This window comes from Hipposideros armiger, unplaced genomic scaffold, assembly GCF_001890085.2.
Source record: "Hipposideros armiger isolate ML-2016 unplaced genomic scaffold, ASM189008v1 scaffold_34, whole genome shotgun sequence".
Classification (NCBI taxonomy): domain Eukaryota; kingdom Metazoa; phylum Chordata; class Mammalia; order Chiroptera; family Hipposideridae; genus Hipposideros; species Hipposideros armiger.
This window is the reverse complement of record NW_017731384.1, coordinates 645,814-658,342: the sequence shown is the minus strand read 5'-3', so window position 1 is coordinate 658,342 and position 12,529 is coordinate 645,814. Positions and strand designations below refer to the sequence as shown.

The 12,529-nt window shown below is 34.7% G+C and overlaps 1 protein-coding gene across 3 annotated transcripts in view; it reads left to right on the top strand.

Annotated features, from left to right (window-relative positions):
• The window catches only part of KANSL1 (KAT8 regulatory NSL complex subunit 1), a 171,378-nt gene that overhangs the window by 104,999 nt on the left and 53,850 nt on the right, over positions 1 to 12,529 (top strand). For all 3 annotated transcript variants that reach the window (XM_019637749.1, XM_019637751.1, XM_019637750.1), the window contains one exon: positions 7,188 to 7,329. In XM_019637749.1, coding sequence (XP_019493294.1) covers positions 7,188 to 7,329 — 142 coding nt within the window. The remainder of the gene's footprint in view (positions 1 to 7,187; positions 7,330 to 12,529) is intronic.

Here is a 12,529-nt window from a genome sequence, read left to right as displayed (position 1 = left end):
TTCAGAAGTGTGGACTTGGTTGGACAAGAGTTCAATTGGCAAAATCCACAATGTGAGGGATTCTAAAGGACAGCTTGCTGTTTTCTTCCACAAATAAATCTCAAGGGTTAAAAAGAGGAAACCTGTTACATATTTGAGATGTATTAACCAAATGAGTGTGTGGGTCTTATTTGACTGATTTGGAAAACCAATTGAGACAATGCAGGAAAATTAGCTGGACATTTGACATTAAGGAATTAGTGTTTTTCAGATTGTGAAAGTATGTGTACTTTTCAGAGATATGGAACTATATATGGAACTATATATACAGATGTAATGATCTGATGATGGGGATTGACTTCAAAATTAATCCATGGGGATGGGGGGTAGATGATGTAGATGAAATTGGTTAGGCCAAGAATTGATAGTTGTTGAAGTTAGTTGATGGTTATGTGGGAGTTCGTTTTCCTTTAGCTTGTATTTGAAATTTTTCATTTATAAAGAGTCCAAGATAAGTGAAAGAACATGGGCCAGGATCAGGACAGCTTATATTGTTTCATAAAATTAACACATATTACAGATTCTATATAACATATATGTATCCATTGTCAACTTCAGTGCATTCTTCCCCCTTGTTCACTCTCTGAGCTCCAACTACATAACCTGTATACATGTTGTTTCTTTTTCTTAAAACACACCACAATCCCCCAGTGTCTTCCACACTTCCTCACATCCCCTAACCCTCATCCTGGGCAAGTTTGCCTGTCCAAGTCCTAATTTACTCTTTGGAGTTCAGATTAAATGTTTATATCACAGACATGTTCCAGATCCCCCAATCTAAATCTGATGTCAATTATGATCTCTTACTTCACATTTTGCATGATTATTTGTTTATTAACATTTGCTTTCCCCATAAAACTCTAAGCTTAATGAGCTACAGTTCTTGTTATTGTTGTATCCCCAGCACTTAATACAATCCCTAGTAAAGAATAGGTGTTTCAATATTTGTTAAATGGCGGGGGTGGGGTGAGGGGTGGGGAGTGTTCATGATGGGTTGAAAGCTTGGTGGAAATAATCTGCCAAAATGCACAAATCTCATTTCAATTTCAGAGATAATCTGATTTAAGCAGTAACACAAAAGGGTTAAGTGTTCAACCTCCAGAGTCTTTATCAGGATGAATTTGCAGTTTAGAATTGGCTCTGGTACATTTGTTTCCTATTACTCTAAACCTCTCTACAAAGCTGATGTAACCTGGTTAGAGTGACAGATACAAACTGTTTCTTAACTCATTCTCATCTGAGTTGTATTTTACAACTAAAGCATATGGGATATTTGATGCTAAACAATTTGTCATTGTTGTTTTTTCCCCCTGTATTTTATTTCCTCCATCTCTGTAAATTGGGGGGAGGGTAATGTCATTCAAATTGTGGCTGAATACAATGTCTATTCTAATGAACTGCTTGGTTTTATTAGAATGGAACTTCCTTTTAGATGACTATGAAGCCCAACCCTCAAGAAACTGTTGCTAACTGAAAACACCTATTTCCTGAATTTGTCTACCTCTTAGAGATTTTTTTCCCCACCATTTATTTCTCCTTTATTTTGTATCTTTTATGATATGGAATTGATACCCAAGGTTATATTTATGTAATAGTTGCCCTTTTTCTAATACACATACTGTACTTTGCAGTTAGGATTACATCATTTTATCAATACCGCAATCCTGGGAGGCAGGTGCTGCTGTTATTTCCAGAGGTCAATTTACATGTCTAGGATTGTATAAATTAAAAAAAAGTGAAAACTGGGCTTGAACCTATCTTCCTGCTCTTTCCCCTATTTGTTTCACACTGCTTTTTGAGTTAGATAGTAAATACTTGTGTGTATATATATATTTTTTTAACATTACTCTCAGTAATGTCAAGATTTTCTATTCCTGTCCCATAGTGACCTTAACTTTGACCCTGAATACTGTGAACCTAGCAGCTGTATGCCCTGGATGTTCGGGGTTGATCTCAGTTTTACTTACTCTATCCTGTTGGTTTTATGAGCTCTCTAAAGAACCTGGAGATTTCAGAATTTAGGTGTCTCAGACTTGCTTGCACACTTGGGAGTAGCACATGACTCTTGTCAAAAAATTGACCAGTTTTTGGTTGAATATAGTGCTGTGTAAACTTGCCTTCGACGGTTACTTTACTTTTAATTTGTGAATAGAACCCTTGTTTTCATAAAAGGTAAGAACTGGAGATAGGACAGAAATCTGAATCAAAGATGGAATTACCATCATTATGGTCTTTGCAGCATATTCGTTGTTACTTTTTTGAGATTTTTAAAAATTATTTTTGAGTAAAAGGAATAGCTACCATTGCTGTCTGTTGCTGTGCTGTATGTGGCAGGGCTGTAGGCGCTGAAGATAGGATTTATCATAATCTCTTGTTGAACTCACTGACAGTAAGTTGGCAGTAATGGGTATATAGTGTTGCAAATCCTTTTCTCTGTGTTAACAGAAATTACTCTTAATGCTTTTATTTTTGCAAAATTGGTGGTAGCCACCTGTGAGTTAAGTGATTGAGTTCATTACCTCTCATGGTGTGGTGTAAAAGGTTTTGTCAGTGACACCTTTGAGGATTCAATGTGTAATTTCTAATTTGTAATAAAAAAATAAAAGGAGCTTGGTCCTCTTAACCTTAAGAGAGGTTAAATCTACTTAACATTAAAGTCTTGTGTTGATCTGTTTGTCCTCTTCTAATGAAACATTTCTATTAACATTACCATTCAAGATGGTTTTAAAGAATTAAAAACAAAAATTAATCCCTTTTTTGTTTTCCATATTGGCCAACATGCAAACCAAACCCTAAATTTTCAAGTACTTTCCAAGTTCTAAAATATTTATAAATATAAGAGCTTTTTTAAGAGAAAATGATTTTGTTCAAGTAAATAAAATAGATTTTCTGTGTTGTTGAATCCCATAGAACATCCTAAGTTCTAGATATATGTTAATATTCTACTAACCTTATAAAGAGAACTATTAGAGTATAATTTCACATAGTTAAAAACGAAATCTGTTTACACAACATATACTATTTTATACAAATGAATACTTGTGCATAGCTAGCAACATCAAAGTTTACTATTCATGTGATATTTAAAAAGTAAATATTGGTACTATATCTTCCTGCATTTAGGTAACCGGAAAGCAAATTAATAGTGTAAAATGTTAATGTATTTTTATATAGCACATGCACACAAAGCAAATTTGCTAATAAAATGTTTATGAAACCAAGGAACAAAATATGAGTTGAAATGAATTCTCCACTCAGGCAGTCGCACAGTATATGTAGACAAATATTTTGGTACAAACTGGGATAAAGTATGTAGCAGAATATGTTCGAAGTCATTGTAGTGTCCTGCACAAACACAGAGTTAAAGCAGTTGTTAGCACAGAGTAAGCAGCAGGAGTTGAAAGACTAAATCAGTGCTGGAATCCAAATCCTCCCTTTGTCACTGATAATGATGCATTAGAAACCAATTCATCATTACATTTATGTGTCACTCTGCAGCCTTATTCATGTGTTCTTCTTGGTAGTCTATATTTAAGCATGACCCTAATGTTAAATGAGTGTCTCTTGTTTTTGAGCTGTAAATTATCCGTAATAAGTTTACATTTTGAATATTAGAGGAGAAATTCACACTTACCTTTGGTAAACTGAGTTTCTGTGATATGGGGGTTTTTTTTGTTTGTTTTTGGTTTTGTGTTTGTTTTATTAACAAAAACCAAATATAAGACATAAAGCTCTTATTCTTGCAATATTTTATGGTGTCCTGCACCGCCATTAGAGTTTGGTAACATCTCTACAGCTCACCTCAGACTTGCTAACTATACTTCCCTCGCTTTTGCTAACAGTTTAGCTTTCTGTCCATATTGCTGGTATTTTTAACACATGATACTTTTTGGACACTTAAAGTGGGGTTTTCCATTTTTCATTAATTACATTACAACATTGTGACAACTTGACTGAAAATCCAGTTTTAAACTGGCATATGACAAATGTACTTGTAAAATCAAACCTGTTCATAAGGTAGGGATTGCTAGTATTCCCTTAATGCTGCCTATCTTTAATTAGTTTATTAGCCAATCTCCAAAAAACATTATCCAGAGGCTTGGTTTTATATTGGTATTTAGAATATCTGTACAGTTTTCACCTTAGGAAAAACGAAAATCAGGGCTATACCTTAATATCAAAGAAAAAAGGTATTTATCCGTTAAAGTTCTTGTGAACTGAAATGTTTTAAGTAATTTTCTTTTCCTTCTGTGTATTCTCAAACTTTCAAACAGATTTTAAAATATTTTCCTCATTCCCTCCCTCCCTTTTTTCTTGACATCAAGCAAAAAGAAAAAAGACAATTCTTTTGGTTAAGATATGTCTAAATTCAGAGATAACAAATAGGTTTCATCTTTCCTGCCAATTTAGAGCGCTTGGTGTTCTGGAACATTTGTGAGAAGGCTGAGGAGCTAAGTTCAGGACCATTGGAGGATTCTTCTGCAGGATTCTTTGTCCACAAAGGGTGACTAAGGAAGTGCTCTATTTTTGCCAAGAAATCATCTTTCCCTTGCCTTGATTTTTCAACAATAGATTTTATTTTGGCTAGCTACTGTCAGTTGTTAAAACAAACTTGTCTGTGAACAAACTGTTAAATCGATGTTGTGTTAATTTTATTAATTACTTTTTGGCTTCAAATTGCTGTCTTTTACAATATTTGACTCCCTTTATATTTTATTGATTCCTTGAAGACTTAGCGACTTGAAAAGAAGCAAAGGAGCTTGTGTGGTTCCTTACATGTAAGAGTGACAGAAGAAATAAAGTTTGAAGGGAGTTTATTTAGTAAAAGTAGTACGTGACATATTAGGAGCAGTAGCTGAGGAGGTTATTGGAATAGCCCAGTGATGATAGATATGGACTTGATGCTGTGGTAGCTTCAGAAACGAAATTAACCTGGAAAACAGAATTTTGCAGGACAGGGACGTGGTGAACCTTGAAGAATAATGAAAGTTGGAAATGGGATATGACGGTTAATTAACTAGCTTTGCCTCTTTTAGAAAAGGGGAGTATTTTTATAGTTTAGGAATGATCCAGAGGTTATACTTGAGCTTTTGAGGTTCTTTCCTAAATTTGGGCTGGAAGTAGATCTGCAGCCAACATTGAATTAGATAATTGTACTTAAAAAAGAAAGTATCTTTATATCTTACACGGATTCCATCAAGATTAGGGAACTACAAAATGCCTTGTTTCTAAAGGAGAAGTAATTGGATAATACTTTATCAGTATGGTTGACTTGAATGGCTTATGTTTGGGCCATATAAAAGTTAATAAAATATCATTGCTACCCTTGGTCTTGTTTATTTTGATTAAAGTATTAACTCATTTCTAAGCCTACTGTGATTAGATTTGTTCTCTTTTGTTGAAAAAATAACACCCTATCAGTGGGTTATTTTCAAGTTGACTTATAGTCACTTAAAATATTAAGGAGTGAATATGTATATCCTAAGGTGGCGAAACTAAGGGCAGGCAGTGTGACTGCTTCTTTCTTGAAAAAGAATTTTGTGGAAGATTATGAAATATTTAGATTATAGACTATACCAGATGCTGCATACCCTCTATAATATTTAAGGAATTTTTATATGTTGCCATATTTCTTTTTATTTAAAGAGAAGTCAAGCGTTGCATTACATACAGGTAGAGCTAAAATCCAGCTTCTCCATTCTCAGAGGTAACGAGGACCCTGATCCTGAATTTGTTGTATATCAGTTCTGTGCATATTTTTATACATTTACTGTGTATGTATTGGTAACAGTCCTTATTAACTGAATGTCTATTATTTTTTAGTTTTCATAGTTTTTTCATTCCACATTGTTGAGATTTAGTCGTGTTGATACATATAGTAATAATTAAATTGATACAGTATTCTGTTAAATTCCTTTACTACTTGAATGTATCTATAATAGAACTTATTTTCATTTAGTTTTTATTTGGTTTTCCCATTCAGCATTGTCTTCTGAGATATGTTGATGCAGATAGTTGTAGTACTATAGAAAAATTTATTGGAGGAATAAATGATATTTTATCTATTTTCCTATTTTAACATTAGATTAATTTTTAATCTTTAATTATGTATTACAGATATCTTCTATCAATCAGTGGCTTGTCTTAAATCTTTTGTTTTATGTTGAAAATTAAATTTTTTTGATCTTTTCAAGTTTTTCTCTACTCTGAAGTTGTAGAGATACTCTTCTTTTTTTTAAGTTTGGCTTTTCAGATTTAGGAATTCTCACATTATTGCATAAGGGAGCTGGTCTTCTCCATGTGAAGAACTGGCCATTTCAGTACCATTTATTGACTAGTTCAATATTTCTCCACTGATAAGAATTTCATTTCTTTTATATATCCAGATCTAAATTTAGGGGCTCTGTATCCTGTTTCGTTGGTCTTTTTTGCCTTTCTAGACTGCTGTAATTATCATAGCTTTAGAGTAAGTTAGTAGTGTTGAATTTTTTTTTCCCCCCATAATACTTTCTTTAGAATTTCTCTACTCTGATTTTTTTTTTCCCCCATGTAAGTTTTTGGATCTGTTTGTCAACTTCCATTAAAAATCCTTCAGGGAATTGAAACTTACTTGGATTTTTATCACACACACACATACATGAAAATTGCCATCTTAAAAAAAAAATCTCACTGTGTAAGGTCTTTGATGTTTTTCAGGGTTTATTATTTTCTGTTTTGGCACAAACACTGTCAGTTTTTGTATGTTGATCTTTACTTGGCAACTTTGCTGAATTCTTGACTAGCTTTAATAATTTGTGATTCTTGGATTTTCTATGTAGATAATCTTTATTCTTTATATATGTTTCATGTTAAAGTAGAAAATATTTCTATCTCATGAGAAATTAAAGCAATTTCAGAGAATTTGAGATCAGGATACTAGAAAGCAGTTTCAACTAGTTAATTTGGGAAGTATCTGTATATGAAGAGTGTTATCCACGTGTGTACTGTGACACAGACATTTAAAATCTTTGTTTTTTTCTTGGCAATAGAGTTGATCTATGTTAAGGCCCTTAACATCACAAAGGCGTTTAAAGTTAAAAACCCCTCACCCCCATTTGGTATAAATATTTCTGCTACTCTTGGATTTCACTCAGTTTATTTTCTTTTAGGAGGCGCAGGTCAGAATGGAGATGGGCTGCAGACCGAGCAGCTATTGTCAGCCGCTGGAACTGGCTTCAGGCTCATGTTTCTGACTTGGAATATCGAATTCGGCAGCAAACAGATATTTACAAACAGATACGTGCTAATAAGGTAAGGGATAAGTGTCTGGTCTTTTTCAGCCCAGCTAAAAACGACCATTATCCCTTTTCTCCTGTCCCTCAATAATAACTCTTAACTATGTCAAAGAGAATGGTTTGATATGATCTGATATAGTGGTTTAATTTGTTTAAGAGCCTGTGTTGCTTAGTGTAGTGCAGACAGCACTGCTAGAATATAATGCTAGATTGAACATGTGTTTAGAGCAAAACATTTTATATACCTGGGCTAACAGGAAAGACAAGAAAAAGAGACTGTATAATGTAAGCCATTGACTATAGCTATCATATTTGTTATATTTATGAAAAAGTGATGAAGACAGGATTTTCATCTTGCTTTTTTACTTAGATGCGTTTGTGTTTTACTGCTAAGCTTCTCTTGCTTTCTTGAGGAAAAAAAAAGCGTTTTTCCTAAAAGATTGTTCAGGCAAAATTAGACATTGGTGACTAGGAGTTTGATTTTCTTGTGTCCTATCTACAAAGGGCTGATTCTTACCACACAGCTTTTATCTTTGACAGTGACACTGTATAGTTTTTCTTCTTAAAAATCATCTTAGAAGAGTCCTCTGCTCAGTTTCGGTTTGACTGAGGGATAGATGTGCCATGGAAAAGAAATCTATTCAACAAATAGTAGAGTGCCTGCTAGCTAAGGCACTGTTTTCCTTAGTGAAGTCACAGTGGTGAATAAAAATCCTTCTTTTGTGAAGCCTACATTCTTGCAAGGTGTTTTTTACGCTATCTAGATGCAGTTGAGCCTCCATGACTGGACACGTGGGTCTAGACGAAGAGCCTACTGCTCCTAAAAATAAGCCAATACCGTTTTGTCCTGCCTCAGTACTTGTCAAAGCCTTAAGAGAATTGCTGTACTGTGAACTCTATACATTAAATTAATTAGTAGGCCAAAAGTTAAAGGATGACCGCTTGACAAGATGAACAAAATGATGAGTGAGCATTTAGAGTAAAAATTCTGCAGCCCCCTTTTAAGCTTTTATTCCAAAAATTCCACTGGACAGTTCTTCTAGCTTCTTTTCTAAAGTGGGTCTATATATAATTCTCCAAAAGTTCACTAGAGCGTGTTATAATTGAGGGTGAAATCCAGAGGATTAACCTTTTTTAAGAAAATATTTGTTCCCTCACAGTAGGAAACAAACTAAACCCTGACTAACTTAAAAATTAGCTAGAGCAAATGAGGAATTAAAATTAAAAATATTGACCAAGGGTGGTGAATATTTTGTTTTCCTGAGCTTTCCTTCACAAAGGAAATTGATATTTGTAGAACGTGAACTGGAATGGTGATGAGACTAGCTAGGAGATGACTGGGTATGCCTGTTCCAAGGAGAAAAACAGCCTTTCTCTGTCAGGGACACCTCTTCAGTGTCTGTTTCTAGGTTTTTATAGCCACGAGTTAAGTGGGAATTTCCATATTGGAGAACAAGAGCCTCTTAGTAACAACCGAGATTAGTACAATTGTAGTCATCTTTGTTGTTTTATCTGTTTTATATACATTCATAAATATGTGTGTTCATATATATGCATGTTATGTTCCCCATTAGAAAATTACTGTTTCATAGACTCGAAGATGCTATTGATTGTAAGATGCATCATTTTATGTGTCACTAAGAAATGATTTCAATTAAATTAAGACATACTATGAATTGTAAGATGCATCCTGATTTAAAAGATGTTGCGATGTGAAAGAGTAGGTCTTAGAATTGATGAAATACTGTGTTACCAATTCTTAGGAAACTAGGAAAATTGAGAGAAGCCTAAAAGAGGAGAGAAACACACCTTTCTCTGTACTTGTCTCTCCATTTTGCTGTGAACCTAAAATGCTCCAAAAACACAAAAAGCCTTTAAAAATAAAACAAAACCCAAATTCACAATTAACCCACTATGAACACTTGGGCATATTTTTCTTCCACTGTTTTTTCTCTATGCATAAATAATTGCTTTGAACATGGTCATGTTACATGGGGACCCTGAACATTCTCCTATCGTTTTGGGGGAAAACATTTTTACTGACTACATTCTATTAACTTTCTTGATTGATTATTTTAATTATGCTCTTAATTAAAATAATACAGGCATAACTCAGAGATAGCGCAGGTTCAGTTCCACCACAGTAAAGCAAGTATCACAATAAAGTGAGTCTTTATCTTTTTGCTAGTGGAGGGTCTCCTTGCCTTGAATTTGTAAAAACCTCAACATCTGAAGTGCAATAAAACAAGGTATGCCTGTATTATAAAACATGGTATAATAAACATCCTTGCCTAAGTCACAGCATGGGTACTTTATGTTCTTGATGCATACTTCAGAGGTTTTTGAGAGTATGCCTTGGTTTACAGCCACACTAGCTATGTGAGAAGATACTCTCACGTCACTTGGTTTCTGCTTTATTCTTTAGCTCATGACTCAGCAGTAATGACAGAGCAGTTTGGGGTAACTTTGAAAAGTATTAGATGTTTCTAAATATCTGGAAAGTAGTAATTCTGGAATTTTTTGTGTATATTGATTATCCAAGAGTTGTATCATTCAGGGCATAATGTTAAAAGAAACACCAGTCTTGGACTTGGTAATTTTTGGTTCTAGTCCTAGCTTTGCTACCACATATAATAGCTGTATAACCTTGGGAAGAAAAGTTATTGAACATTTCTGAGCCTCATTTTTATTATCTGTAAAATAAGACATTCTAGAATTTAATGCATTTTCTTTGCAGTCTGAATACACAATGTCTGTTACAAAATTCTGACAGGAAAAGTAAAAGTAGAATGATAAGTAGTAATGTAACAAAATTCACAACTTAATTAAATATTTATACAATGTCATTTTAAACCAAATGTATTCATTCCTGGAGTGGTGGGGGGGACAGGGAGCGCGGGGGCTGCCATAATAAAGTAGCACAAATTTGGTGGTAAACTTAAAACAACAGAAATTTATTTTTTCTTAGTTCTGGAAGTTAGAATTGTGCGATCAAGGTGTAGGTAGGGTCATGCTCCCTCTGAAGATTCTAGGGAAGAATCCTTGCCTCTTCCTAAGTTTCTCAGGGTGCTGGTACTCCTTGGTGTTCTCGGTTTATAGCTGCATCATTTGCGTTTCTGCTTCCATCTTCAAATTGCCATCTTCTCTCTCTCTCTGTCCAGATTGCCCTCTTAGAAAGACACTAGTCATATTGGGAGTTAGAATGCACACTAAAGGGCTCTTCTTAACTTGATTACATCTGCAAAGACCCTGTTTCCAATTAAGGTCACATTAATAGGTTCTGCATGACATAAAACTTGGGGGGACAGTATTCCACCTGGATAACAAATAAGCAATGGGACTTCCCCTGCAGACATATTAGCATGCATTTGGTCTTCATGTATCACTATAATAATAGAAGTCTTTGATTATTTACTCTGCACCAGACACTGTGTTGAGTGTTTTACTGTTGTTTACAAATTTAAAGATAAACAAATGGAGAGTCAGAGAGGTTAAGTAGTGTGTTCATGGTCATACCAGCCATGAGCTGAGTGCAGAGCTGAGATTTGAGTATCTGACTCTGGTGCTCAAGTTAGCAGTTGCTTTAAGTGCTTGACTATTTGAGTTATTGAAACAGGTTTTTAACCCTTTGTATTTTAGTAAGGTGGGTTGGTGTTCCCATTTCCCATCTTGCTCTAAGATTTTCCAGAGTTGCCTAGGTTGTGCAGGCCTGCATCCCCCCTCCTCCCTTTTTCTCTTTCTCTGCATGCACACGCGCACACACACGCCTTTCATGAGATGAATTTAGGTTTCATGGTCAACTGTAGAGTTTGTCTTTGGATGGGGAATTGGAGGTACAGCTTTCTTTTTTATTTTTAAGGATTTACTCTTGCATATTATTACTTTCTTTTGGGGAGGAATACATCACTTTAAGAAAATTATTTGAGAACTGCTGGGTGATTACCATTTTCTGCTCTGCCAAAAGTTTAGTATTAACCTTCCGGATTAATTGAATCTTTAGTCTCTTTTTTCAGGGAATAATGATTCCTGTTGCTCTTTGGAGAAGGGATATAGTCTCTAGAAGCTCCTCTGCACTCTTCTCCATACCATTATGATTTTTTTCACAATATTTTGGTATTTTCACAATTTTATAGTGTCAGCTTTTTTTTTTTTTTTTTTTTTTTAAGATGCTCTCATGCCTTGGATGAGGAAAGAAAACCTGTTTTGGGAGTGTACCATTTACAGGTACATTCATGTATGTTGAATGCACGAAGCAAGTCTGACAATTTACAGGCTTGTAAGAGGCCAAGCTAAATTTGAACTCGGGGCTATTTATCTGACTCCAAAGCATTTTCTGTCTAACACACTCCACTGGTGTATCCCTTCATCATTTCTGTCAGGCATATTTATTGACATATCATAGCTGGTAAATAAAACTGAGGGGTGAAAGCACAAGGGACCAAGCAGGTGGTTCTGTTACTAAAGAAGACTTCTTTCTCTTAACACAGTCTTCAACATCCATATCTGGTACAAAGCATTATATCCCCTTTTTTAAATCTACGTTTTTTTATCCGTTCTTACTGATTTGTGAAATTACACAGCAATTGCTAACTAAGGAGGAAGGTATTATTAGGAATGAGACGTGAAAGAGTATTGGCACTTGTGGATAGAAAAGGAGCTGAATGGGAATAGCAGGATCCTAGAGCACCTTTGTCTTCAGAATTGATGTAGAGCTGAAATGCCCATCTCGATAGAGTTATAAGGCAGTGTCTTCTCTAGGTAGCCCAGGATGGTTCTGGTCTATAGTCAGGTCACTGATTTCTCTTAAGATGAGTAGGGAAGATTGAACTACTCAAAATGAAATAGGGGGGCGAGTATGTGAAATTGCATCTTAATTTTATATTACAAATTAAGAGGTGTGGTGTTTTTTATCTTGTACTTTGACTCCATACATTATCTAAAATTGGTAAAGGCGGAGCAATAAACCCATGTATACAATTTGGTTTTTTCCTTTCTTCCCTTTTTGCTTGCTTGCTTTTGCTCTGTTATAATCAAGCTTAGCATAATTCCTTCTACCATATCTTCCTTTTTCAGTTTTGGTTCATGTTATTTTTTGCTTTTTTTTTTGCGTATGTAGGATAGCTTTGTGTTTGCATAGCGGGATAATATATTTATTAAAGATATATTACAACTGCATGCAACTGTGACGCGTCCTAATTCCTTTGGTTTTTAAGTGG